Raw genomic sequence first — 26241 nt, 5'->3', positions numbered from 1 at the left:
CCGGGGTCTGAGTTGGGTTCATAGGTGGCCTATGCGGTGCGGATGACTAGGTAGGAGCATTTACTGTCAATAGGTACTTAATTATTTTAATATTATCGAATCACTTTTTACACACCTTTTTCACTTCACCATAAGACATAAGTTAATCTATAATATTTTTCTGTTGAATGGTAAAATTTATGTAAAAGAGGAAATAAGTTCTTGTCTATATTTCTTTACCGAGTCACTTTACGAGGAGTTTATTTATAAAGATAATATCTCTATATTTTTCCCTAAATTAATCAGCGAACAATGTGCCGCAAATACCAATACCCGATTTCTTTGAATATATTTGACTCGTTAGTTCGTTACCAAACTACATAATATGTTTTGTAATTAAATAAAATCCATTGTTTATTTTGCACTGATTTATTCACAATATAAATATATACAGGAGAAATTAAAATTAATAACAGCTGTTATAAAATAATTATTTCCGTCCACATTTTCACAAGTTTATGAGAGAAGGCCGTTCACGGTGAAAGAAGGTAAGTGGTTAATGCGTCTCCTGAAATCAGCGACTGTGCAGCAGAAACTATAACCCTGGTCGATGCGGTCGGGTCTCCACCTGAGCCAATTGAAAGCGTTGTTATTTCTGCATCGGTCTGTGCAGAACTGCAGTGCACGGGCCTCCGAGGCAGACAAGTGAGGATTGTTGATGCTTATGAATGCTGTTCCCAAACGCCTGGATGAGTCGTAAGCGACCTGTAGGAATAAATTTGTTATTAAGAATTCTTTGTGTAAGCTTTTAAGTCATCATAAGCAATTAAATCGATATATTCTAATATAATCTATCTAGGTAATCGATCTAAAAAAAAATTCCTAAAAAGTACTGAAGTATGAATTGTGCTGAATCATTAATATTCATACCTTGTAGAAGTAAAGCGGCACAGGGACACGGCGGCGGTTATTTGTGTTATCGAGGTAAATGTCAACGAAACGGCCAGATGCATCACGAAGTTGGGCCACGCCAAAGGTGCCGGTGTAAATCATACAGTTGTAACCAGCAGCTCCAATACGGGCACGGAGATCCTGTTAGTAATATTATTATGATGAGTATCCTGTTAGCTATATAATAATAGTAAGATACATCAGCTAGTTATTATTTGAATGTGTGCTGAGAAAAAATGTAAACATATTATGTGAAAGGTTTTCGACTATGAAAAGATTTAATGCGATTGATATGATATGTAAAATTGTAATAAGTATCGTAAGGATTACCTACATTATCTAATCCGTAGGATACGTATCTACTAATTTCTTGTAAGGCCTATCTTTTTTGCCCTACAAAATATTGTTTTTTTTAATACACCTAAAATAAATAAGACAAAATTTACTTGTTCAAGATTGTTCCAGTTGCCTGCGTTAAATGGTTGCCATTGAGGAGCAGCATTAATGAAGTAGAATGTTGCACGCTGTCCAGTGGCGAATACTTGGTCACTTTTGGCTATTAAGTGTCCACGAGCGAGGAACTGGGTATTTGTCACGTATCTATTCGCCAAGTTATTACCGACTACTCTAGCAATAGCCTGCTTTTGGCTATTCTGAGTGTAGATGTTGTTAATGTCGATACCCGGGAAGAAACCGCCAGCTAAAAATGCCACATGAAAAATTATGGTCAAATATTTTCTTATTATAAAGTAAACATAAAGAATGAAGAGGATTCCATTTGTCTTGCCTTCAGTGAGTTTAGTGTACAGCGTTTCTTTATATGTATTTATAATAAATAAATGTCGCCATAATAATTACCTGCCCAGTTGGGTCTATTAACTCCAGTTTGATGAACAGCATTTGAAGGGTTTTGAGTATACCACACATATAAAACTTCATACCGATTTCTGTCATAGCATGCCCAGTAAAGTGGATGGAAAACGTTATTGACTCTAAAGCCAACTCTGGAAAAGGCAATTTTAAATATTGAAATTATTACGTGGACGTAAAATATTTTAAAATGCAGTCATTTTAAGTAAATTTCCTGGATTTAGCAATTCCTTGTATTCTTCATAGATTTCATTACCTGATAACAACATTATTATTGATGCATCTATCGTTAGTTTGAACGGCTTCATGATTAGAATTGCTATTGCAAGTCAGTTGACCAAAAGCACGATTTCCATTAAGCCACCCTGAACCTGAGACTAGATTATCTCTGACACATCTTGCAGTCTAAAATGATATTTTAAAAATTAGTAAGGCAGTGAAAAAGATTAACAATTTCAATACAAATAATTGAAATAAATCTTACAGCGGTTGCAACAGATGATTGAATGTTAGGGTGACGAATTTGGCGTCCTGAACCAACACAAGAAACAATGATATCATCACCAGCATTTAAACGAACTTGACCCGAATTTCCATTTGGGGTAAGGTAAGTGTTTGTTCTTCTATTGATGAATACTGGCTGGGGTTGACCAAAATCATTTCGGACACGGAATGTGCATCCTATAAAAATATTTTTTCATCAGAGCATCAGCATCATGCATCTCATGGATACAGTAAGACATATACATGTATTTTAAACATTTGCATCTCGTCAGTTTACTGTACTTACCACTTCGGGCACTAGGGCTATTGAATATATTTGTATCATTAAGCCATCTTTGTTCTTCTAGTTCAAGCCACTTATCCAGGTAGTCCTCAAATGCATCCTCACTTAATACATCAGCTAAATCACTGGGATGAGGAAGCTCTGCTGGTAGAGCAGAAACGGCTGCAAAGAGCATAATAATTGCCGTAAAAGACAACATGTTTTATGCCCTTTCAAGAAAAGTGTATGATTTGAGACCTAAGGACCAGCCTAAGGGCTGGATTTTTAAAACTGTGCCGCACATATTTGATGATATGATGTATTTATAGTATTAAAAAAAGTTGATAAAGAGATAATTAGTAAAAGATTTGCAAACCCTCTTCTGACATCATAGATTTTGATATCAATTACGCTCGTAATCGCGTGAACAATAATTAAAATGATAAAAAAGAGACAAAAACAACTGTCCTGTCCATATTTTGATGGATGATAGAGTAAAGTGATTTCGAAAGTGTGATGGATAAATTAAACTGAATATCCATACTAATATTATAAATGCGAAAGTAACTCTGTCTGTCTGTTACTCAATCACGCCAAAACTACTGAACCAATTTGCATGAAATTTGGTATGGAGATATTTTGATACCCGAGAAAGGACATGGGCTACCTTTTATTGCGAAATATGTACCACGGGCGGACCACTAGTTGATAATATGTCTATTTAATTTTATTTTTAAGTTACTATTAGTTTTCAACGATGCAGCGTTGATATCTATCATCCTCTTATTACGTAGTTATCCCTTATATGAAAAATCATACTTCCTAGGTACCTACTTATAACGCGATACAAACACGAAAGTTTGTTTCTCTTTCAAGCGAAAAGTACTGAACGGATTATTATCATAGGTTTTTATGTCTTAGAATATAACAAAAGTCATGGAAATACTTGTTTTTGCCCGCGAGCTTTTCAGTGTTTTTTTTAAGTTAATCTTCTTTACAGTAATCCAAAATTAATAATGCGCATGCAAATCTTCGCTAATTGTCGTATTTCCGAAGACACTCGAATCATTGAATCGTAAGAGCCCTAAACAACGAACTTGCATTTTACACCTTGTTCAAAAGAAATAGAAGTCAATTCACGGTCATACACAATCAAAAACAAATCGGGCGGTAGGTGACGGTAGCCTGTCAGTCAAAAAACTCAAAAATCCGTCAGTTGTCTTTAAATATTGGTGGTGACTGCACGTGTTCTCTCTGTGTGGAATTATATAGAGCTGCTATTACGTACCCTTCTTGGTTTTGTTTTGAAAGGTGAATTGAATTAATCGATGAAATGATTAACACAGGTGATGGCAGTAGGGAAAGTGAAAATGAAGAAGAGTTCCGATGTATCTAAAATGTCAGAAATAAAGATAATCCCTAATTTTGATTGTTTTTATTTTTTTTGTAATTGTCATAATATTGAAAAATGATCAGTACTGTAAATACTTTTGAACTGAGATTTTTTGATAAGATTTACATATATGGTTTAAATATAAACCTGTGTTTGAAAACCATACTTTATCTACACTAATATTATAAAGAGGTAAACTTTGTTTGTTTGTTTGATTGTAATGAATTTACCGACCGATTTTAAAAATTCTTTTACCATTCGAAAGCTACGTTATCCACAAGTAACATAGGCTAGGTTTTATCCCGGAAATCCCGCGGGAACGGGAACTATGCGGGTTTTTCTTTAAAAACGCGGGCGAAGCCGCAGGCGGAAAGCTAGTACAATATAAATTTTGTGTTATTTTAACCTTCTTTTCTTCCATTATTACACCAGCTTCAGTAAGACACTAGTACTATAAAATTTTCCAAGTAAATCAATCCAACAAAGATAATATATTCGCAATCGTGGGGTTTTACTCGCTATTTACTTACAAGGAATTATCGAAACAAAATCCTTACTTACCTACAAATACATATTAATCTCTTTTAGCACAAAACATATAATTTTACTAAATTATTAGAGGAAAGTCACCAAATATGGAATACCATTTTGTTTTTGGGATATAAAAATAAAACTTCACATAAATTAAATCAGTTTATTGTTTTTACTGATCAGTCATACATCTATAAGTAGTAATTAACAGCCTTTAACCAAAAATATCAGTAATCAAATTAAAATCTTACACAAAAAACAAAATCACAAAAGAGTAACCAAATATGGAATAGGTACCCATATATGGAATATAAGCAAAAATCAACATAACAATGACAAAAATATAATGAATCTTTGAGATCAATTAAATGAATATAACATATTGTGATAAATGAAAGGAGTTACGTAATTACTTGCAAAAGTCACAAATCCAGATCCATCTGGAACATCACATCATAATGTGTTCAGAGCCCATACATCAAGCATTTAATTCAACTTTCTCCACTTTCATCCATGGAAAGAAGTCGTGAACAGAACCTCCTGACTCTGCTGATGCATGTATGTTACTGAAAACAAACATTAAATACAGTTTTTAAAGAAATAATAGCAAGTTTATAATATTCCATAATTAGACACCGACGACTGTCCATATTTGGATTTTTATACTAGTTCAAACTCTTCTCAATATTTTTTCATTTCACAATATTTTAAAGACAAAAGATCACAAAATGGTGAAATAAACATAATACCGATATACTAAATAATATAACACTTATCGAAACAAACATAATAGCCGGTAATACTCATTTATTACTTACCTTAAAAATTTTCTGCACGGCAACAAAACAAAACACGCCTGCTACATGTAAACCGTTCGCGCAACTAACTCGATGGTGTTAGTGCGATAATTAGTACACCAAATGAAACAGAAGATGGTCGAATGTTGCGATTCATACTTATAGTCTTAGAGAAATTAAGGAATTCCATATTAGGATACTATTCCATATTTGGTGACTTTCCTCTATGCATGAAGAAAATGCATTTAACCGCTCTATATAGATATCATCTTCGGACGCTCCGAGAATATGACAGTTGCCGAACAGTGACGAAGATTTCTATGCGCATTATTACTTTTGGATTACTGTACGTGCATTGAGAGTAAGATTTCAAGGTCGCGTCATGGCAATACGTTATAGAGTAAGGCAAAGATTCGTACAAGCCCACTATAAAAAAAGGGTTCATGAAACAAGCTTTTATTAAAAGACACAAAAATCAGTCGAGTTAGTCGGATGTTTGAAAAAATTAAATTCCGGATAAAATACAAACTTTTGCGCCTTTGTAAATTGATAACGCCGTTTGTAAACGGCGAAATCATTCCATTTTTCCTGTGCCATATACCTATATCTTAATCATATTTGGTTCATTGGATTTGTCTTCGTTTTAATTAGGATGAAAAGCCATAAAATAAAAACGAAACAACTACCCGGGTGGAGCCCGAGTGGGCAGCTAGTGTAAGATATTATTATCTATTTATATGAGACCAGGCAAAACACTCTCACGCCTCCAGCATGCACGAATTTATTTCCCTCCGTATTGTACCTAGGAATTATATTATATCTAAAGATGACAGTGATAGATTGCCTGATGAATTTATTTGTTTTTAAAATGAATTTGAAAGCAAATAAATTCATCAGGCAAATGAATTGTTATTACCTAATCGTCGTGCTTAACCAGACATGTGACTTTAATTGCAAAAGGTAATTAATACCTATAAAATTAAAAAAAAAGAAATTGTATTATTGAAGTAGTTAGGTGAATTGTAAAGTGTTAATTGTATTAGTCATCATAATTTGCGTTTTATTAAGTAGGTCTACATTTCTAAAAACTATAGACTACTACTTTTAATTTTATTTACGTTTTTATAAACGAAACATGTTCATTGCATATTGTTATAAAATATATCTCATTCTTTTGTAATAGGTCGGTACATATTATTATCAATGGATTAGATATTTGATAGAGGAAAACAATAATTAAAGTAGTCCGTACTACACTCGGAAAACTTCAATATACTTTTCACTTTAGATACTGAAGCCTGTAGGATACTATGGTTAGCAACTGGCAAATGACGTGACTTCTTAAAACTATCAAAAAAGACTCAACTTGGTGGAATTGGTATATGGCGATGATGTTCCTCATAAAACAGACTAAGTGTGACTACATAAATAATATCAAACACAACATCATTTCTAAATTAAAACGTTTAATAACATAATCAATAAATCTTATATACTAAAGTACAAACAAACACATTATATTATTTAAGTCACGATCCTTATAACCCAACTGCGAAGGAGTTGTTTTCTTTGTATAAGATTCGTTAAGTTGTGATAGTGATATTTGGTAAATATATCACAAAGTGTGGTGATTACAAAGAATATTTTTACAGTATTGTACGCAGTCGGTTTTAACAAATTTTTACTTATGAAAGTAAGCCGTTAACGGTCATGGATGGTAGGTGGGAGATCCGTCTTGTGAAGTCATCGATAGTGCAACAGAAGCTGTATCCAATGTCAACGCGGTCTGGTTGCCAGCTGAGCCAGTTAAAAGCAGCGTTGTTGCGGCAACGGTCCGTGCAGAACTGCAGAGCGCGTGCTTCGGCCGCCGTGTAGTGGGGGTTGTTGATACTGATGAATGCGGTGCCTATTCGTCGAGATTCATCGTACGCGACCTGTAAACATTTTCAGCTTCACATTTGATCCTATGACTAATATATATATAATTATAATGAATTAACTTTATATATTATATAGGTAATTATAATGTATATAGTTATTTATTTTGAAATGTTCCAATATCTGTGTTAGAATAGATAGCATAATATGTACCTTTGTTCTATTGTCTAGATTTAATCACTTACTACGTCAATAATCTTCACTGATAATGATTAATGTATCGCATAATTAATTATTGATTATGCACCTTTATTGTAATATATTGTTCAACTGTTTTTTATAATCTAATATATAAAAATCAATGCCACTTTTCGTTGTAATTCCATAACTCGAGAACGGCTGAACCGATTTCGATAATTCTTTTTTTATTATATTCCTTGAAGTACGAGGATGGTTCTTATGTAGAGAAAACGTTAATATGTACCACGGGCGAAGCCGGGGCGGACCGCTAGTTATTTATAAGCGATGTTTTGAAAATGAGTAATTAAAGATTTCTCAAATTGAAAATATGGGAGACATGGAGAAGTTTATGCCACTAAGTATAACCATTAACCATCTATATTTCTATGCTATGAACATTTACCTTGTACATATATAGTGGAACTGGTAATCTTTCATTATTATCGGTGTTATCGAGGTAAATATCTACAAATCGTCCATTCGAATCGCGTAGTTGGGTTACTCCAAATGCACCAGTGTAAATAACGCAATCGTAGCCAGCCACACCAATACGACTTCTTAGAGCCTGTAATTAGATGTTTGAGAATATAAGGAGAAATGTGCCTTTATAACTTAACTACTTGCCCACTTGCAAGAATAATAAGTTAACTGGATGTATAATAGTCAGTAGCATAAAATACAAGTATGCAATAAATGCAGGAATATTATTAAAACATAGGTACTTGTTCAAGTGTGTTCCAATTGCCAGCATTGAATGGCTGCCACTGTGGAACAGCGTTGATGAAGTAGAATGTTGCTCTCTGACCGGTCGCGAAAATTTGGTCGCTCTTAGCAATAAGATGTCCTCGAGCCAAGAACTGTGTAGAAGTAACGTACTGGTCTGCCAGTGTATGTCCTACAGCCCTCGTGATAGCCTGTTTTTGTTGCACTTGGGTGTAGAGACTGTTTATTGTTACTCCAGGAAAGAAATTACCAGCTGAAATAATGGTTTTGATAGTTTACAATGTTTGAGATTGTAATATTTTAATATGGATGTTTGATATTTCATTATTACCTAACCAACTTGGTCTATCCACTCCAGTCTGGTGAACAGCATACGACGGATTTTGCTCGTACCATACGTACAATACCTCAAATCGATTTTTATCAAAGCAGGATCGGTACAACGGATAAAAGACATTATTCACTGTGAAACCAACCCTAAAATTAAATATGTATGAATAAAGTATCAACAGCGCTTAGATTGGTGTCATAACAATAACGAAAAGAACCTACTGAATAACGACATTATTGTTAAAGCATCGTTCATTTGTTTCTTGGGCTTCATGATAAGCGTGAGAGCTACATGTCAGCAGCCCAAACTCGCGGTTACCATTTAACCAACTGGATCCAGACACCAGATTACTGTTAACGCATTGTGCAGTCTAAAACAATAATTTATTTTTAAGAACATTGAAAAGCAAATTCTGGTAGGTATTCTGTTTGTTTAATAAAATAAGAATGTAGGTACTTACAGCTGTAGCTACACTAGTTAGGATATTTGGATGTTGTATCGTCCGGCCGCTACCAGTGCAAGCTACAGTAATTTGCTCTCCCGAATTCAAAGTTACTTGACCAGAATTGCCAGTGGGTAATAAATATGAATTTGTGTTTTGCCGGAGGAACACAGGCTGAGGTTGCCCAAAATCTCCATTCACATTTAGGGTACAACCTACACATTTAAAACCATAGTATAAAACACTACATTTTTTTCCTCAGTATTATACTTATTTTCACTTTTGCTAAAACTAGTGGTAAACCTTACCACTTCGAGCGTCCCTAGCAGTGTTATTAGTCCAGGTTATCTGTTGGACAGCAAGCCATTTATCTAAATAATCTTCAAACTCTTCTTCGTTTAGATACAAAGCTAGCTCTGCAGGATTTGGTAACTTTGCTGGTAGTGCAGTTACCACAGAAACGGCAACGGCTAGAATTACCAACCGAAGCATTTTAAAAACAGTACTTTTGCGACACTATGCAGTAATCTTACATTTGTGTTACTTACTTTACATTTATATATTTCTCATATCGTGTGATGTTGTGTTTTGCGATAACGGTAATATTGATTTGATAGATTTTATCTCGGGTACCTAAAATGTAAATTAAGATAATAGGATACTGTTGTTAGTAACAACACAAGTACCCTCAGTAGAAAAATATGATAAAACTAAGTGTAGAATTTTTTAATAATTGAAACCGAAAAAAAGGTAATCTTGATTTAAATATGAATCAAAATAAACACTGAATTTTTATAAACAAAAATGTAGGTAAGTTACCGGATCCTTTCTTCTGCTAGAAAGAATTCAATTCAACGAAACACCGGACAAATATAAGAATCGTTGGCATAATACGTTTATCTAGAATTCAATTTACCAATCAGCAACAATTTATAAATTTTATCCTCAAAACGGCGTCGACGGCGGGTAAAACCCGGAAATAGAAAAGTAAAATTAGGTTACTGCTCGCTGAGAAGATGCAATTTTTAAATTCACATTCCGACTGTTTTAAACTACATCTCCTCGCAAATACCATCAATTTCACATTTAAATTCTATATAAAAATGCCCATTTCCTTAGGATTAGGCACTACTATGTTCGAAATTATATTATTTATTAGTTTTGTACCTATATAATATTATATGTGTATATTACGTTTATTATAATATGATACTACGTATTTTGAAAGTTCATGGGATAAATTATTATAGGTGTAGATACATATAAATAGTTTATTTTTTAAATTTCAGATTATTCATACCTATCGCCTCAATCTATTTGTAGAACTTAGCACAGATTGATAGATTTGGCTCTACAAAAACTTATGGATTTGACGAATATTAATCGATATGAAGATAAAGAAAGAGGTGAGTCGTAGGGTTTATGCTTCATCTTGCTCGCTAAGGCGTTTGCGTAACTTCTTCTTGCCATTCTCCACGAAAATCATACTGGCACAATCCCTTCTTTTGCCTATTATCGATTACGCTGACGCTTGCTGTCCGGATCTTACACAGGAGCTTTTAAATAAACTGGAGCGTCTGCAAAACTTTTGTATACGTTTCATTTTTGGGCTTCGGAAGTACGATCATGTTTCGTATTTTAGAAAAAAACTCAAGTGGCTGCCAATCCGATCTCGTCGTAATATACATTTTCTCCGTCTTTTGTATCAAGTACTTTTTGACCCTAAATCGCCTTCATACCTTAAAAATAACTTTGAATTCCTCCAGAATGAAACTTATACTCTACGGTCGAAAGAAAGACTCACACTGCGTGTGGCTACTCAAAAAACTGATTTCTTAAGTTATTCATTTGCTTCAACCGCTGTAAGATTGTGGAACTCTTTACCTGTGGATATAAGACGTGCACAATCTTTGACTTCTTTTAAACGTCTAATACATAAATATTATTTAGATCAGGAATATGGCTCTGAGTAGTGACCTTAATACTTTAAGTAATTAATAACTATTAACTATATTTTTATATGTGTATGTTTATCATTTAGTAGGTATATATTATTATGTAATTATTAAGTAATATGTATGTTTGTAAAATATTGTTTAGTTTTTAAAATAAGATTTTGATGCCTCCCTTTATACAGCAAACACTTGTCCTTTGCCTAAGGGGTCGCCTGGTAGAGATCACTCTGAAGTGATAAGGCCGCCCCGTTACACATATTAAGCTGTAACATTGTGACTTATTAGGTATATACTTTTATATTTTATAAAAACAATGTGTGTAATGAAGTGTCAAATAAATAAATAATAAATAAATAATTAGAAGTAATGATAAAAGCACAAAAAGTGATTGATTGTCTAATCGATTTTTATTTCTAAGACTGGTGTTCTAAATTCAACGTCTTCATTTATTATGTTGATTTCCGTATTTGTTATCTTTTAATGATCTAAAATTTTAAAGTTTACTACTAAAGAAAAAAAAAACCACCAGCTCAGAGGCATTGTTTGTAACTGTCATTTACGCGGGCATAATCAAAACCTCTTTACTAGTTTGATATAAGTTTGTTAAATCATCTCTACTATATATAAATCTCGTGTCACAATGTTAACCACTTAACCGATTATAATAAAATTCGCACACTATGTGCAGTTCGATCCAACTTGAGAGATAGGATAGTTTAATTATCTCAAATCGTTTTAGAGAAAGCGGGCGAAACCGCGGCGGTAAGCTAGTATCAATTATAAGTAGTTAAGATTTTTTTGATAGAAATAAAACAATAAAAGTAATAAAACATGGAGCGTTTAATAATATACTATGTCATTTTTTTTTCACAAATCAAATTTTATACATTGCTATATTTTTCAGATATCATTCCCTTAAGATAGGAGCCCGTTGACGGTGAAAGAAGGTAGATGTCCAATTCTTCTCCTGAGGTCGTCGACGGTACAGCAGAAGCTGTAGCCAAGGTCGATGCGGTCTGGTTGCCAGCGGAGCCAGCTGAAAGCGGAGTTGTTGCGGCAACGGTCCGTGCAGAACTGCAGAGCGCGCGCCTCAGCCGCCGTGTAGTGGGGGTTGTTGATACTGATGAATGCTGTTCCAATGCGTCTGGCTGGGTCGTATGCAACCTAGAAGGAAAGTGATATTGAATAAAAGGAGATGACAATGGAGAAATGTAGAGAACATTTTCAGGGAATTTAATACTGGCTTTGAATGCAAAACAACTACGTAATTTCTTAGATAACTATTTTATTGTAGTCTCTAATGTAATCTGAAACATCATACCTTGTACATGTACAGAGGAACTGGCAATCTTCGGTTGTTGTTGGTATTATCAAGGAAGATGTCCACAAACTGTCCATTCGCATTACGCAGTTGAGTTACTCCGAAAGCGCCAGTGTAAATAATGCAGTTGTAGCCAGCTGCGCCGATACGGGCTCTGAGATTCTGTAATACAATTCTTATTTATAAGACATTATTATTATATTTATATTAATTTTAAGACCTTTAGAGGGAAGTAATCTTTCGTATTAGCACAGAATAATAACTAGTATGGTATTAGTGCGTCATTATAGTTATAAGTGGTTATAATATGTTTTATGTTGTTTTTTTTATAGCTTGGCAAAATGAGAAACGGAATTAAAAGAAGGATACATACCTTTTTATGTATTAAAAAGTGGTATAATATGAGTCTAAACCTTTTTTTATGTTGAAGCAGAATTTTGTCTGACTTACTTGTTCAAGTGAGTTCCAGTTACCAGCATTGAATGGCTGCCACTGTGGAATAGCGTTGATGAAGTAGAATGTGGCTCTCTGACCGGTCGCGAACACTTGGTCACTTTTAGCAATAAGATGTCCTCGAGCTAAGAACTGGTGGGATGTAACGTACTGGTCTGCCAATCTGTCACCAACTACCCTGGCGATCGCTAGCTTTTGTTGCACTTGGGTGTACAAATTGTTTATAGCTACTCCAGGGAAGAAACTACCAGCTGAAATAAAAATAATTGCATGTATAGTAATTATTTGGAAGTTTATATTTTTAATTTCACAGATTTAATTTTATCATTTAATATCTTACCTAACCAACTTGGTCTGTCAACACCGGTTTGATGAACTGCATATGTAGGATTTTGGTCATACCATACGTATAAGACTTCCAAACGGGTTTTGTCAAAGCATGATCGGTAAAGCGTGTGGAAGACATTGTTGACTACGAAACCGACGCTAAAACAAACAATTTATTATTATTTGTTGACAAGCTTGCCACGATTAATAACGTAACAATGTCGGACTCGAGCATACTTTGTTACGAATTGGGTCAGCTCGCACCCCCACTGAAGATCGGCGTGAAATAGTAGCACACGAATGTTGTTCTGTTTCGTACAATGAGTGTGGAAGCCCTAAGACCGTATACTTTTCCCTGCCCATCTCATTATAGGTTTAGAGACATTTATTTTCAAAAGAATTTTACAATTCACTTATTCTAATTAAATAGTGTTAACTTGTACACCATGACAAAAAAGTTAAAAACTTGCGGGTGAGCGGAGAACTACTCTGTGCAAATATATCGTCTTATGACGGTATGGCTGTGTTCGTAAGGAATGCTAACGCGGATATAAATCAACTAAATGTGACATCGAGTGCATGAACTAAAATAAATATTAATTGTAAATTTATCTAAACATTTAGTGTAAATGACTTAACTATTTAAAGTAATTTTACAATCTTGAATATTTTTTTTTTTTTTTTTTTTTAACTTTATATATTATCTAATTCATAATATTATGTTATAATGGTTTTTACTCTTTTGATTATTTTTGTATAAGTATATACTTTTTATGTTATAATTAACACTATACTATAATAATTTATTTTTGAATTTTTTTTAACTAGTGACTGTGATAAGAGTATTTTGTGATCGTTGTTATTTTTCTTTATATTGCTGATTTTATTTTATTTATTTACATTTTTAAGTTTTATACACGATAGTTATTACAGGAAATATTTTCATTTTGTAGTATATGAAGTTTTAATTTCTTTTTGAACAATCCTAATGATTTTACTTGTTTTATATCTGTAGGTAGGCTATTGTATATTTTAACTCCGTCATGAAGTAAATTTTTTGAGCCATAGTAGGTACGGGCTGGATGGATATTTAGGTTGTCATAACATACATTTTGTCGTAGATTAGAATTTCGCTTTCTTTTAGTTAAAGTGATATCTGTATGAATTTCCTTATTAAACAATTTTCGTATCAGGATACAAGTATTATAGATGTAAATTTGCGAAATATCCATTATTTTAGTATCTTTATATATTTTTTTTGTTGGAGTGAGATAATTATAGCAAAAAAGGGTTTTTATTAATCTATTTTGGGCTATTTGTACTTTGTTCATGTTAGTTTTAGCGGATGCTCCCCATATAGGTATTAAATAATCTAAGTGGGATTTAATTAAGGAGTTATAAATAGTATATCGAACAGTATTTGGAAGACATTTTGCAAATCCTCTTAATGCACCAGACAATGAAACTATTTTTTTCCTGACTTTCTCAATATGCGGTTTCCAGGTCATATGACTATCCAATACTAGACCCAGATATTTTTCTTCATTAATCTGTTTAATTTGTTGATTATTTATAAAAAGAGGGGCGTGTGTTGGAACTTTTTTAGATTTAGGTGAGAATATAATGTAATTCGTTTTTTCAACGTTAATTGTCAGTAGGTTATTTTGTAACCAAGTGTTAAGGAGGGTCATGTCATGTTGAGCTTCCGATATCAAAGAGTGTATTGACTGTCCATAATAGAATAGGCTGGTGTCATCAGCATATAGACTTAAGTCACCTTTGAAGGGAAGCTCATATACGTTGTTTATGTATACTAGGAACAATAGTGGGCCTAGAATAGAGCCTTGTGGTACTCCATAACATATCGGCATAGGATCACTTTGACATGATCCAATTTTGACAATTTGACAACGGTTTCCGAGGTAGGATTTAATTAATTCATGAGCTGTTCCCCTGATACCAATGCAATGAAGTTTTGTTAGTAACAAGTCGTGGCTCACGGTATCAAACGCTTTTTTTAGGTCCACAAAAATGCCGACCGCAATATTTCTATTGTCTAAATTACTAATAAGTTTTGTTATAAGATCTGACGTGGCTGAGAGAGTATTGGATTTGGGACGGAAGCCGTATTGTTTCTGATAAAGAAAGTTGATTGAGTCAAGGAATTTTTTTAATTGAGTGTGCAGGACCCTTTCAAAAATTTTTGATATAACGGGTAGGACAGAGATTGGTCGGTAATTGTTAGGGTCTGTTTTGCTACCAGCTTTAAATATAGGTACGACTTTGGCAATTTTTAGAGAGTTTGGAAATGTTCCTTCTGATAGACATTTATTTATACAACACGCTAGATCATGGCTTATCAAGTCTTTGATACATTTTAAGGCTTTAACGCTAATGCCATCTAACCCTGAGCTGGTATTTGAGTTTAGCGAGTTAATAATGTTTTTTACTTCTTCAGCGTTAGTGGGATTAAACTGGGTGAATGAATTATTGTAATCTAATGTCACATTAAGTTGATTATAATTCAGGGTTTTAGGAATTTTATTTGCTAAATTCGATTATATTGCTTTAATCCCATCGTCAAACCTATCTTTATCCATTTATCCTTTGACGAGAACAAAAACAAACCTACCGGATAACTACGTTGTTGTTGAAGCATCGCTCGTTAGTTTCTTGCGCTTGATGATAAGAATGCGAATTGCAGGTGAGGCGACCAAACTCACGGTTACCATTCAACCACCCGGATCCAGAAACAAGGTTGCTATTGACACATTGTGCAGTCTGAAAACGGAAATATTTTTCGTAATAACGATGGATAATATATTAATAATATTTAGAGCATTTAAATTATTACTATTTAATAATTATTTACAACTTAGAAACTTTCTTTACCCTTTAATATCGTGAGATCAACTGCAATTAATTATTTACAATAGTTGTGGTCCATTGCAAAAAAACAAACGATTAGAAACTTTAATCCTTTACATTTTTTGCATAAGTAATAAATTCGTAATAAAACTCACAGCTGTGTGGACACTAGCTTGGATGTTGGGATGTAGGATGGTTCGTCCAGAACCGGTACAAGAGACAATCACTCGCTCTCCAGAGCTTAGAGTCACTGCGCCGGAGTTTCCATTTGGGAAGAGATATGAGTTTGTGTTTTGTCTGATGAATACTGGCTGAGGTTGACCGAAATCACCGTTGACACGTAATGAGCAAGCTGGATAAAAAAATGTTTTTTTTTTTTTTAATAATGGCGTGTTGAATTTAAACTCTAGAAATTCTAATAAAGTAGCGTAATACTTAATACATATTCGTATAAAAAATGGATATTTTTCAAAAAGAAAAATATGTATAATAAAAGAGAGGGATTATATAGTTTTGTCATGTACTGGAGTTATCCCATCTAATTTATACCATAGCCTGAAACTTCTAGATCTACCAAAAAATACATACATTACAATGCAAACTGCCGTATTGTGCGAAAATTTCTTAGTGAGAGCGAAACTACTGTAACCGATATTTAAATCGAACCGTAAGTTACCTAGGGTCTCTTGGCTAAATAGCCCGCGCCCCTATACTAGCAAACAAACCCCTGAAAAGGGAGAAATAAAAGAGAAGGAAAAAATAATAGAGAGGGATTATAATAATCCTGAGAATTAATATTGTTTGAGAAAATTACCATTTCGAGGAACACCAGCAGTGCTATTGACCCACGATTCTTGTTCCACTGCAAGCCATTTATCTAAATAGTCGTCAAATTCGTCTTCATTCAGATATAAGGCTAGGTCTGCAGGATCTGGTAGGTTGTGAGCGGGTAGTGAGGAGATCACTGCGACCACAGCGGCTAAAATCACTACCCGGAACATTTTGAAAATGTTACCTTTGTGAGATTATGAAATAATCTTATGCGTTTCGATACTTACTTTACATTTATATATCTGCCATATCATGTTCTTATGCTTGTCCACAAGAATTTTGCGATAACGGTAAAGTTTAATTTGATAGATTTCGCTTTTATCGGGAGCATGTACCTAAACATAGAATTAATCGTAAGCATGATAGTGGGTCTTGATTAATAAACCTAGTGTTGATTTAATTAAATAAAAAATAAATAAAAATAAAAACCCTCATATTTTATTTGAAAATAATTTAAACTTAGATTCTTTCTGTCTCTGATAAAACATAATATCAATTAATCGAAATAGATAATAACATTGAAGGAAGCTCTTCTTTATCAGATATTGAGCTATCTTATAATTAGCAGTGTGTGAAAAGATGACACATTTTATTGAAACCAATACAATAATGTATATATCCCAATATTAATGTTATTTACATTCTAGAATTTTCAGTTGTACGCGTGTATTTGGTGAACATAAATTATACCAACTACCGTAAGTTTTTCTTAAAATATTATCTACCTAGTCACCAAAAATATTATTTAATAATATCTCATATTTGTGAGGACTATATCTTATTACTTACTTATACCAGTCCATACTTTGTTTACCATCGTCAAATCTGTATCTCTTTCATTTTAAAAAGCTAGTAAATGGGAATGTATTTGTATCATAATATACATCTCTGCAAGTGGCCGCGGCAATGATGGCCCAAGATTAGGCGTCCAGCTCAGTTGCCTGCATTCATGTAAAAAAAATATGAAAAAATGCGTTTTAAAATTGTCTTACTTAGCTATATTATTATTTTGTACAATTATCAAGTTCAGTAAGCTTAAAAGCTCTGAATACATATTAGAAGTTTGGGGTTTCTCTACCATACATAGTAGTTAATACACCATACATACTCTAGGCATATTAATAAATAATTTACTAATGGGTTATATGAAGAAACCAATTCGAAAAGTAGCTGTAACCTTCTCTATTCTAAAATCATGTATTTTCGTGTTTTGAAACAAATTTACTGCCTAGACAGAGACCTTAGCTTATTTCTGCAAATGTAAATGTTCCGTGGGATCGCATAGGTACCATCAGACGAACCATCAGCCCAGTTTCAGCCCTATTATAATATAAAAACATCTTTTGAAACTGACAGAACTTTTTAACATATTATTTTGCTGCTTTTCGAATCGCTGGTTAAATATTATAATTTATTGACGATTCAGAGACGCTTCTACAAAAAGTTAACTTGAAAGAATAAATGTTTGAGGATGAGGTTACGAGTTGGTATGCTCTACGATTTTTTGTTAATTTAAATTTTGAAAAAACATTTTTAAAGTCATTAAGTATATGACGGAAGTGAATGCTTTGTAATTATTTTAGAAGCGTTAAAGGGAATTAGCACTCAAAAGGTAATTCTAATAATGAAAAATGTTTGTTCATCCTAAAATTAAATTCGCTTTGATGGTTCGCCCGTGACTAAGCAGTCATGTTAATACCGTTTCAAGCTCGTGTTGTTGATATAGCAGAGTGGCAAGTGTATTATCAGTGGGTAATTACTGATTTAGCAATATTCATTACCTTTAATTAGATAAGATTTAAGCAAGCAAATTTAATCTCCTTAATTATTTGTCTAATCAATTAACACGTAAATCGTGAGGAGGGCGTGGGCGTTGCATGAAGATAATCTGTGGCTGGTCAAAGGATTATGTCAAAATATAACAAATGTTTTTTTTTATACTCAATAATATATATCTACTTATATATAACTAGTTCTCCGCCCGCGGCTTCGCCCGCGCAGTCAAAGAAAAACCCGCATATTTCCAGTTCCCGTGAGATTTCCGGGATAACACCTATCCTATTTCCCGGGGTAAAATTAATATGCCTATGTCCTTTCTCGGGTATCAAAATATCTCTATACCAAATTTCATGCCAATTGGTTCAGTAGTTAAGGCGTGATTGAGTAACAGACAGACAGAGTTACTTTCGCATTTATAATATATAAGTATATATAAGTATGGATGTATTTTTTATACTCAATAATATATATATATCTTTTTTGGTAAAAAGGAGAAGCAGGTATCAGGTTATGTAGTTCTTCAGCACATTCACCATGATAGATCCTGTAGAAGACTGCCAAACTAGCCACTTTTCGACGATGTTCCAAGCTGTGTAATTTCGAGGTGGTGAGGGCCTCATTCCCGATAAGCCTTATCGCTCGTTTTTCAATCGAGTCCAAGGCGCTAAGTTGGTATTTTGCTGCACCAGCCCAAAGGTGAGAACAATACTCCACACCCGACCGAACTTGAGCCTTATAAAGGTTTAGGAGCTGTTCCGGTGTGAAGAATTCCGCCACTTTGGAGAGAATTCCCAGCTTCTTGGCGGCAACTTGCACCTTGGACTCAATGAAGGTTTTAAAGTTGAGGTTAGAGGAGAGCTTTAGGCCTAAAAGCTCCAGTTCATTGGACAATTCCAAGGACACATCCTGAAAACTAGGTGTTAAATTTAAGTCGGTCTACCTACTTATATATAATTATGTAATTTTTTGGCCAATACTAGTCTTATGACCCTTTAAATTGCCGGATCTACCTAGTCGACAAACAAAATCTTTTAATAGATTATGGAGAATCCGATAAACATGGCATCATGTCGCAACTAGCAGTATTCAAAGTGGTTCAAATTAGGTTTAAAGGGAGCTAAACAGAAATATTATCATAGACGTACATATAATAACGCCACTAGTCCACACAAAAGTACCCAACACCTTTAGATTTCGTGACGTAATTATTTATAGTGACGTCGAAGCTTCCATCTTTTATCAACAATAATTATTATATCTCGACTCTGGGTTTGAATGATAAGTTTTCAACGTTGGTCTGCTAAATGTCCTATTATTATGAGCACCTGTGTAACCATTTATCCTTTACAAACTGGATTAATTTTGAAAATTTCCTGGTAAACTGTAAACTTGGGCTTATTGGAATGCAAATTCATAAAGTCGTTATAATTTAATTACTCTTAAAACTTAAAGTTTTGGTATCCATCAGGTTTATAACTTGGTATTACATCAAACATCTTTGAATATAACTTAGGAAACGTCTGTCTGTGAAGAGGTACCTAACTTTTGCAACTTTAAGTTGTTTACATACTTAGTTAAAACTGACAACCATAACATACTATTAAGGTTAAACTGATGATCTTTTTTTTTAAACGCTTATATTAGCTTCACTTGTATGTCTGTATATAACCGACTCTTTTAGAGTCTATTTTGACCCACTTTCAACGTACCGATTTAATTCAAACTTTGTACTGTGTACACTATTTGTACATATGAATGTACAAGGATCGGTGACATGAATAATATTTATCCTATAAACTTGTTTTATTTTTAACTATATTTTTCTTATACAATATTTACGTCCATTAACAGAACACAACCATTTCCTAATTTCGTCATTGTACTATCAGATACGAGATAAGGTTCAGAGCAAATCGATTTACGTCAATCAATTTATATAACAACAATTAACACAGGTAGAGTCATTTCAACAATTAAACACACAGGTTCCTTTCATTTCTTTTATTTAGTGAACTACCGTTAATAGGGGACATTTTTAAATCTAGTCAATGTGACACATGTAGAGTTACCTGCCTTTTTTTGATACCGAAGTTCGAAGTTAATTGCAGTAAGCATTTTAGTTGCATTAAGTTAGGATAGATTTATTGTTTTGTTATATTCAAAACATATAGGTAAGTAATAAAGTATGGAATGGAAATTATTAGGGATGTAAAGATACATGATTTTGCCGATACGATACCGATACCGATATTTGTAGTCATGTATCGGCGATACCGATACCGATACCGATATCGATGGCTTGGTAGAAAAATAAATAGTGAATTATGCATAAAAAGTTACCAACATTTAACAGAGACTCAACTGTTAATCATATTCTTTTAAATAAAAATGTCAAATCAAAGAACAACAAAACTATTTATTTTACAAAGTCAGTTAAACTTTAAGTAATACACTGTACACATACAATCAGTATCTAATAAAAGTTTACTATTGGTAGAGTTTTTTCAGAAAACAAAGTGCGCACGCGCGGGTGGCCTCCCGCATCGTTCATTGGGCGCGGTTTTTTTAATTGTTTGATATCGGTATCGGTTGTTTTATTATCGGTGATACCGATATATCGGCTTGCCGATTATATCGGCCGATATATCGGTATCGGTATCGGTATCGTTACATCCCTAGAAATTATGTCAAAAATACGCTACATAATATGTATACTGTCTTGCTATTTTCATTTCCGAGTGATCAAGTATTTTATGGCTCTGTGAATGATGTACCAATATGTCGTACAAGAAAGAGGTAATCATGGTATGTGATAAAATTTTACGAGGGCCAGATTTAATATCAACTTTAGCACATCAAGTAGTTTATCGCAAAAGATCGTAAATACGTTTTATATTAATTTATATAGCACATCCCATACTTTTAACAGGTTCACTGTCCACAGACCAAATATGGTCTGTAGAGTATATAGCACTACTAGTCCACAGACCATATGTGGTCTGGTCGTCCATACGATTTCCAGGTTGTTTTTAACAGTGAACGTGGAGAGATCGTTATTTATTTCACGTGGACTTGACAGAACATAACCTATATACCAAATAGTGTCGGGACATAGGTAACAGATGTACCGTTTTATCACAAATAATTGCTCGACGGACATAAAACATAACTGGACGTGTGGAACAATTCTTACTCTATAAGCTGGACAGTGAACCTGTTAATACATGAAAATAATGTCATAAAGATAATTGGATATATTTTGTTTCGTATTTCATAGGATACGATTTTCAACGGAAGAAGTAGAATTATTATTTGAATATTGTTTAAGAATAGGATCAATAGGTGTTTCACCCTACCACTTCGTGTGCAGGTCGCAGGAGCCCTTTGGGAGTAATTTCAAATGAATGGCACGCACACCAAGAGTGCAGGTACATTTATCAACAAAGAAAGAGTAATAAGCTTTTCTGTTTTCATCGTGTGCCTAACTTTCTATTTGAGTTCAAGTCGGGGCTCGTATACAATCCAGAGTTGATAATAATATTTTTTTACCAGGAATTAGGGTAAAAAGAAACACATTTTTTATCGATAAACTTTTATTTGTAGTGTAGGTACATGACGTCATATAATTTTCATTAAAATAGCAACTTCAAGTAGTGCAAAAATATTATGAATTACAAAATTCAGTAAGTGCATAATATTTTAAACTATGAAAGGTATTATGAATATCTTTTTCAAGTGTTCATTAATTAATATTATTATATTTTAATTTAAAAGTACCTATATGTGAATAAATGTGGTGCATTTAAATTCAAAAAGAAATCCAGACTAGCATCTATCAATTTAATTAATTTATTGAATAGAAATATAATATTAATATGCGCAAATGGAACAAAAATAAATAACTACAATTAGCTCTTTATTATACCGAGAATTTAATTATATACTGAGCTTAATTTCTTATTCCGTTAATATCTGAAGAATTAAAACTAAAGGAAACAAAGAGATAAAATGTATCATCTCCAACGTTGACAAAGTGGAAATATAATTATAGTTCAGGATACATCGCCCATTTTTGCAAGTGACTACTATCAAGCTAATTTTCCGTTTGTAGCTTTATTTTGATGAGACGCCCAATAATTTCGTGTACGAAAGTCTCGATTGTGGTAGCTAACAGAGATAACAAGGATAAAAATTTTTGATTTGATGGTTCTCAAATATTTATTACTAACTGAATTTTTTTTTGTTCAATCTCAAGATAATTACCTAAATTATTCGAAAAAATATTTGTCCTACAAAATCTATGGTTGGTTCAAAGAGTCCCCCTTTCCAAAGTGTATCGATAACGAGGTCATCATAAATGATTACTAACAAGCTGATTTTTTTGTTTTCACTTAGTTAATGTTTATATAATTCAACAGACATATTGTCCTACAAATGGCGTAATAAATATTTGAGAACCATCAAATCAAAATTTTTTATCCTTGATAACTCTGTTAGCTACCACAATCGAGAGTTTCGTACACGAAATTATTCAGTGTCTCATCAAAATAAAGCTACAAACGGAAAATCAGCTTGATAGTAGTCACTTGCAAAAATGGGTTATGTATCCTGAACTATTATTATCTTGGAATATTTATTATAAGTACGTTTAATTGTACTAAACATAATATTTGTCGCACTTTGAAGTTACGTTTCTTGATTGTACATATTTGTATTTTATAATTCTACGTAGACAGTAGGTACACAAAAATATAATGAAAGTAATAATTAATGGTCCATTATCATGATGTCAAATTTGTTCCTTTGCAAATTATTAACTTGTTATTATGGGCAAACCAATGAGGACACTCCCATCCTTCGTTAACAGAAAAATTGGAGAAATAAAACAAATTGTAGGATTTAAACGTTTAAGTCAGTGTACTTATCAGTGCTCGAATTATCTATGAATTACAATGCAATCACAATGCGAGTGATATTTACTACAGTTAAGATAGAAATTGGTCGTGAAATAACTATATAGTAAGTAGTCTAATTCGATAGAGATTTATAATTTAATCGATAAATAAATGAAGGCCTCCACAATATATAAATGTAGGTAATATTTACATATACTACAATAAGGTACAGTAATACATAGATCTATTCTAGATAAAGGTTAAAACAGTTTTGCTATTAAATAACAATATTTAAAGCACTTAGAGAATACACAGAAGAGTGTAGCTTATATGCCTAAGTCTTAAAGATTTAACTTTGACACTTTTTATTTCATAGAAGAAAAACTAAGGAAGAGAAAGGAGACAATAAACTTCATGAGATTGTAGAAAACACTGCAGATAATTTACACTGATTGTAGACCATTGTTTTACAAATCAATAAATAACGATATATAATGATTAACTTGAAGTATTTCGGTAGCATCTTATGAAATCTATCTACGTACAACACAACAGATAACACGAAAACTTTGCACACAAATCGAGCCTACAATAAAAATGAACTTACTTTTTACATTATGTTCAAAAATCTCACAGCTTTGTCTTTCATTGTTCGCTATTCAGCGAGTAAATTAAGAAATACGAATAAATTCGTTAATACAATAAGACTATAGAGTAACATCTATCTATACATAGAGGTATTTCATTACAGTCATTAAATAATTTCAACTACACACAAATCACAACGTTCTCAATACGGATTTGCTGGGATGCCAATACTAAACAATGCTTTCTAATATTCCAAATAACGATTTACGAGATAAAATTGGAGAATATAAGGAAATTCCATGATTGTGATTATAACCGAAAGATTGAATTTTAAAATATGTCAAAATATGTTTTGTAACAGTATGAAGATCTTTTAGGCCGCAGATCATAAGCTGGTAATGAGAATGTAGGTTTATTAACATTTTTTCTTGCAAACTATGGATCCAAATATTTTTCTTACGTTTGGTCTGTGCAGGTATAATTATTTTATTGCTGAGTACAAGTGCAACAAATAGTTATGCTTCTAATAATATAGAACTAACACTCCATTAGGTGTGTGAGCTATTTTGACTAATTTTAAAGATTCCTAGTTACCTTACAATTATTTTTATTTATTGCATGTTGAAGTTGCAAAGATATACATAGTTAATATAATAATATGAAATCATATTTAACAACTACATGAACTAATTAAGTGAGAAGTTTGAGATCATAATAACGAATCTTTACAACGAAATTAATTAGTTACAATAAATTATTGCTAATGTTTCAAAATAGCTATGCCGCAGTGCAAAGGCCTTTATTAATAAATATTTAACACATTACTTCGACAACTCCTATTCAACTGTCTAGGCCTACATAAATTAAATAAATAAATAACTAGTAAAATTCCTTATATTATTATTTTGATTGCTTCAATCCCTCTTAACAAACATTGTAACACAACCAAACTTTACAATATTAAGTGAACAAAAGATTAAATCATTTTACTGGACATATTTTGAAGAGCATTCAGACATATTATATTATACTCGCCCACGATAATATTATTAACCAATCATAGCTTAATGCCAGGAAAGGTTTCTAAATTATACTAGAATAAATAATTAATTGAAGCGAGGAGTTCTAGTAAATGATTTACTACTGCATTGCAATTTCATTACAAATATACTTTAGTTAAAGAGTTAATATTAAAAATTATGTATACTGAAGTTTTTACAATAAAAGTTAATAAATATTCGATTTCTTAATTAATTCTATATAATCGTAAATCTTATGTATCGTAATATATTTATATGAATTTAGTTTTTCGATATTAATATGTAGTATATAGGAAAGTACAGGTGTGTATTATAGATATAAAAAAATCGTATAAAAGGTATTCCCGCAGTTAATAATAGGGATTCAAGATAAAGCTTTAAGATTTGTTAATAACACGGCGAAGTTTCATTAACTCTATTATCCACTGTCAGAAAATAGGAAAGTAAGAGGAAAGTAGATAGATATATAATTTTTAGAAGGTAGTTAGTAGTGAGTACTCGTAGCATCATTTAGTTTAAATAAAAATTTAGTTATTTTTTGATTAAATTAACAACGTCAATTGTTGGGTATGTCCGTTAGAAAAGAAATATTCAAGTCAGTAATATATAATCGTAGTCAAGAAATTCGTTGATTTAAATAGTGATAAGTACTTATTTTAAATTTTTATAATAATAACCAAACAAATATATTATTTAAACTGGAATTTAATGATAAATTCGCCTCTGTATTTACACGCATATTATATTCTTTTTTGAATTGAGAAAAATACATGCTCTTTGAGTTTCCGAGGATATGTGACAACGAGATAATATAATATCATTATTAGATTTATAAGCTCAGTGATAGTCTTTTATTCGTAAAAGTAGAAGTTATTAAATAAATCTACAATATATTTTACAATATAACTCTATATTATCTATTTAGTAAATAATGGAATTTCGGAAAGCAAGTAATGACAATATCATTTTGGTAATTGAATTAAATTTATCTTACTTTTAGTTTAATTGAATTTTTATTATCATAAGTGATGTACTGAGAGATTTTCTAAACGGTTGTTTCCAAATCTTCGGACACTATCTGGAAATGCTCTTGACCTGTAAACAAATAGAATGGTATGAGAAATCTATGCTTCAAATCGCCCCAAACTTCTACCCCTTTGTGCGACATACCTCTTTACATTAATAAATTTACTTTATTAGGTTTACCTAGGAAAAAATCTTGAAAAATGGTTATCATTGTTGAATGTATATTTTTGGTTTTATGGCATTCAAATTCTTTATAA

General features: G+C 32.6%; 2 protein-coding genes across 6 annotated transcripts in view; both read right to left on the bottom strand.

Moving 5' to 3' along the window:
• Positions 1-412: 412 nt before the first annotated feature.
• LOC123691900 lies at positions 413-16943 on the bottom strand. Its single transcript, XM_045636486.1, has 18 exons — positions 16640-16943; positions 15981-16177; positions 15590-15738; positions 12971-13116; positions 12628-12881; positions 12178-12339; positions 11777-12020; positions 9210-9371; positions 8920-9116; positions 8681-8829; positions 8460-8605; positions 8128-8381; positions 7809-7970; positions 6981-7221; positions 2591-2749; positions 1377-1630; positions 910-1071; positions 413-744 (listed from the first exon to the last, which is right to left on the bottom strand). Exons 1-18 carry the CDS (start codon positions 16824-16826, stop codon positions 496-498), a joined length of 3474 nt encoding a protein of 1157 aa, XP_045492442.1. The 5' UTR covers positions 16827-16943; the 3' UTR covers positions 413-495.
• Positions 16944-23328: 6385 nt separating this feature from the next.
• Positions 23329-26241, bottom strand: part of LOC123692178 (eye-specific diacylglycerol kinase) — a 108471-nt gene continuing 105558 nt past the window's right edge. For all 5 annotated transcript variants that reach the window (XM_045636884.1, XM_045636887.1, XM_045636885.1 and 2 more), the window contains one exon: positions 23329-26053. In XM_045636884.1, the coding sequence (XP_045492840.1) occupies positions 26004-26053 (50 nt within the window). In that variant the 3' untranslated portion in view covers positions 23329-26003. The remainder of the gene's footprint in view (positions 26054-26241) is intronic.

Source organism: Colias croceus, chromosome 5 (assembly GCF_905220415.1).
Source record: "Colias croceus chromosome 5, ilColCroc2.1".
NCBI lineage: Eukaryota > Metazoa > Arthropoda > Insecta > Lepidoptera > Pieridae > Colias > Colias croceus.
Note: the sequence above shows the minus strand (reverse complement) of the source record. Positions and strands in the feature narration are given on the sequence as shown.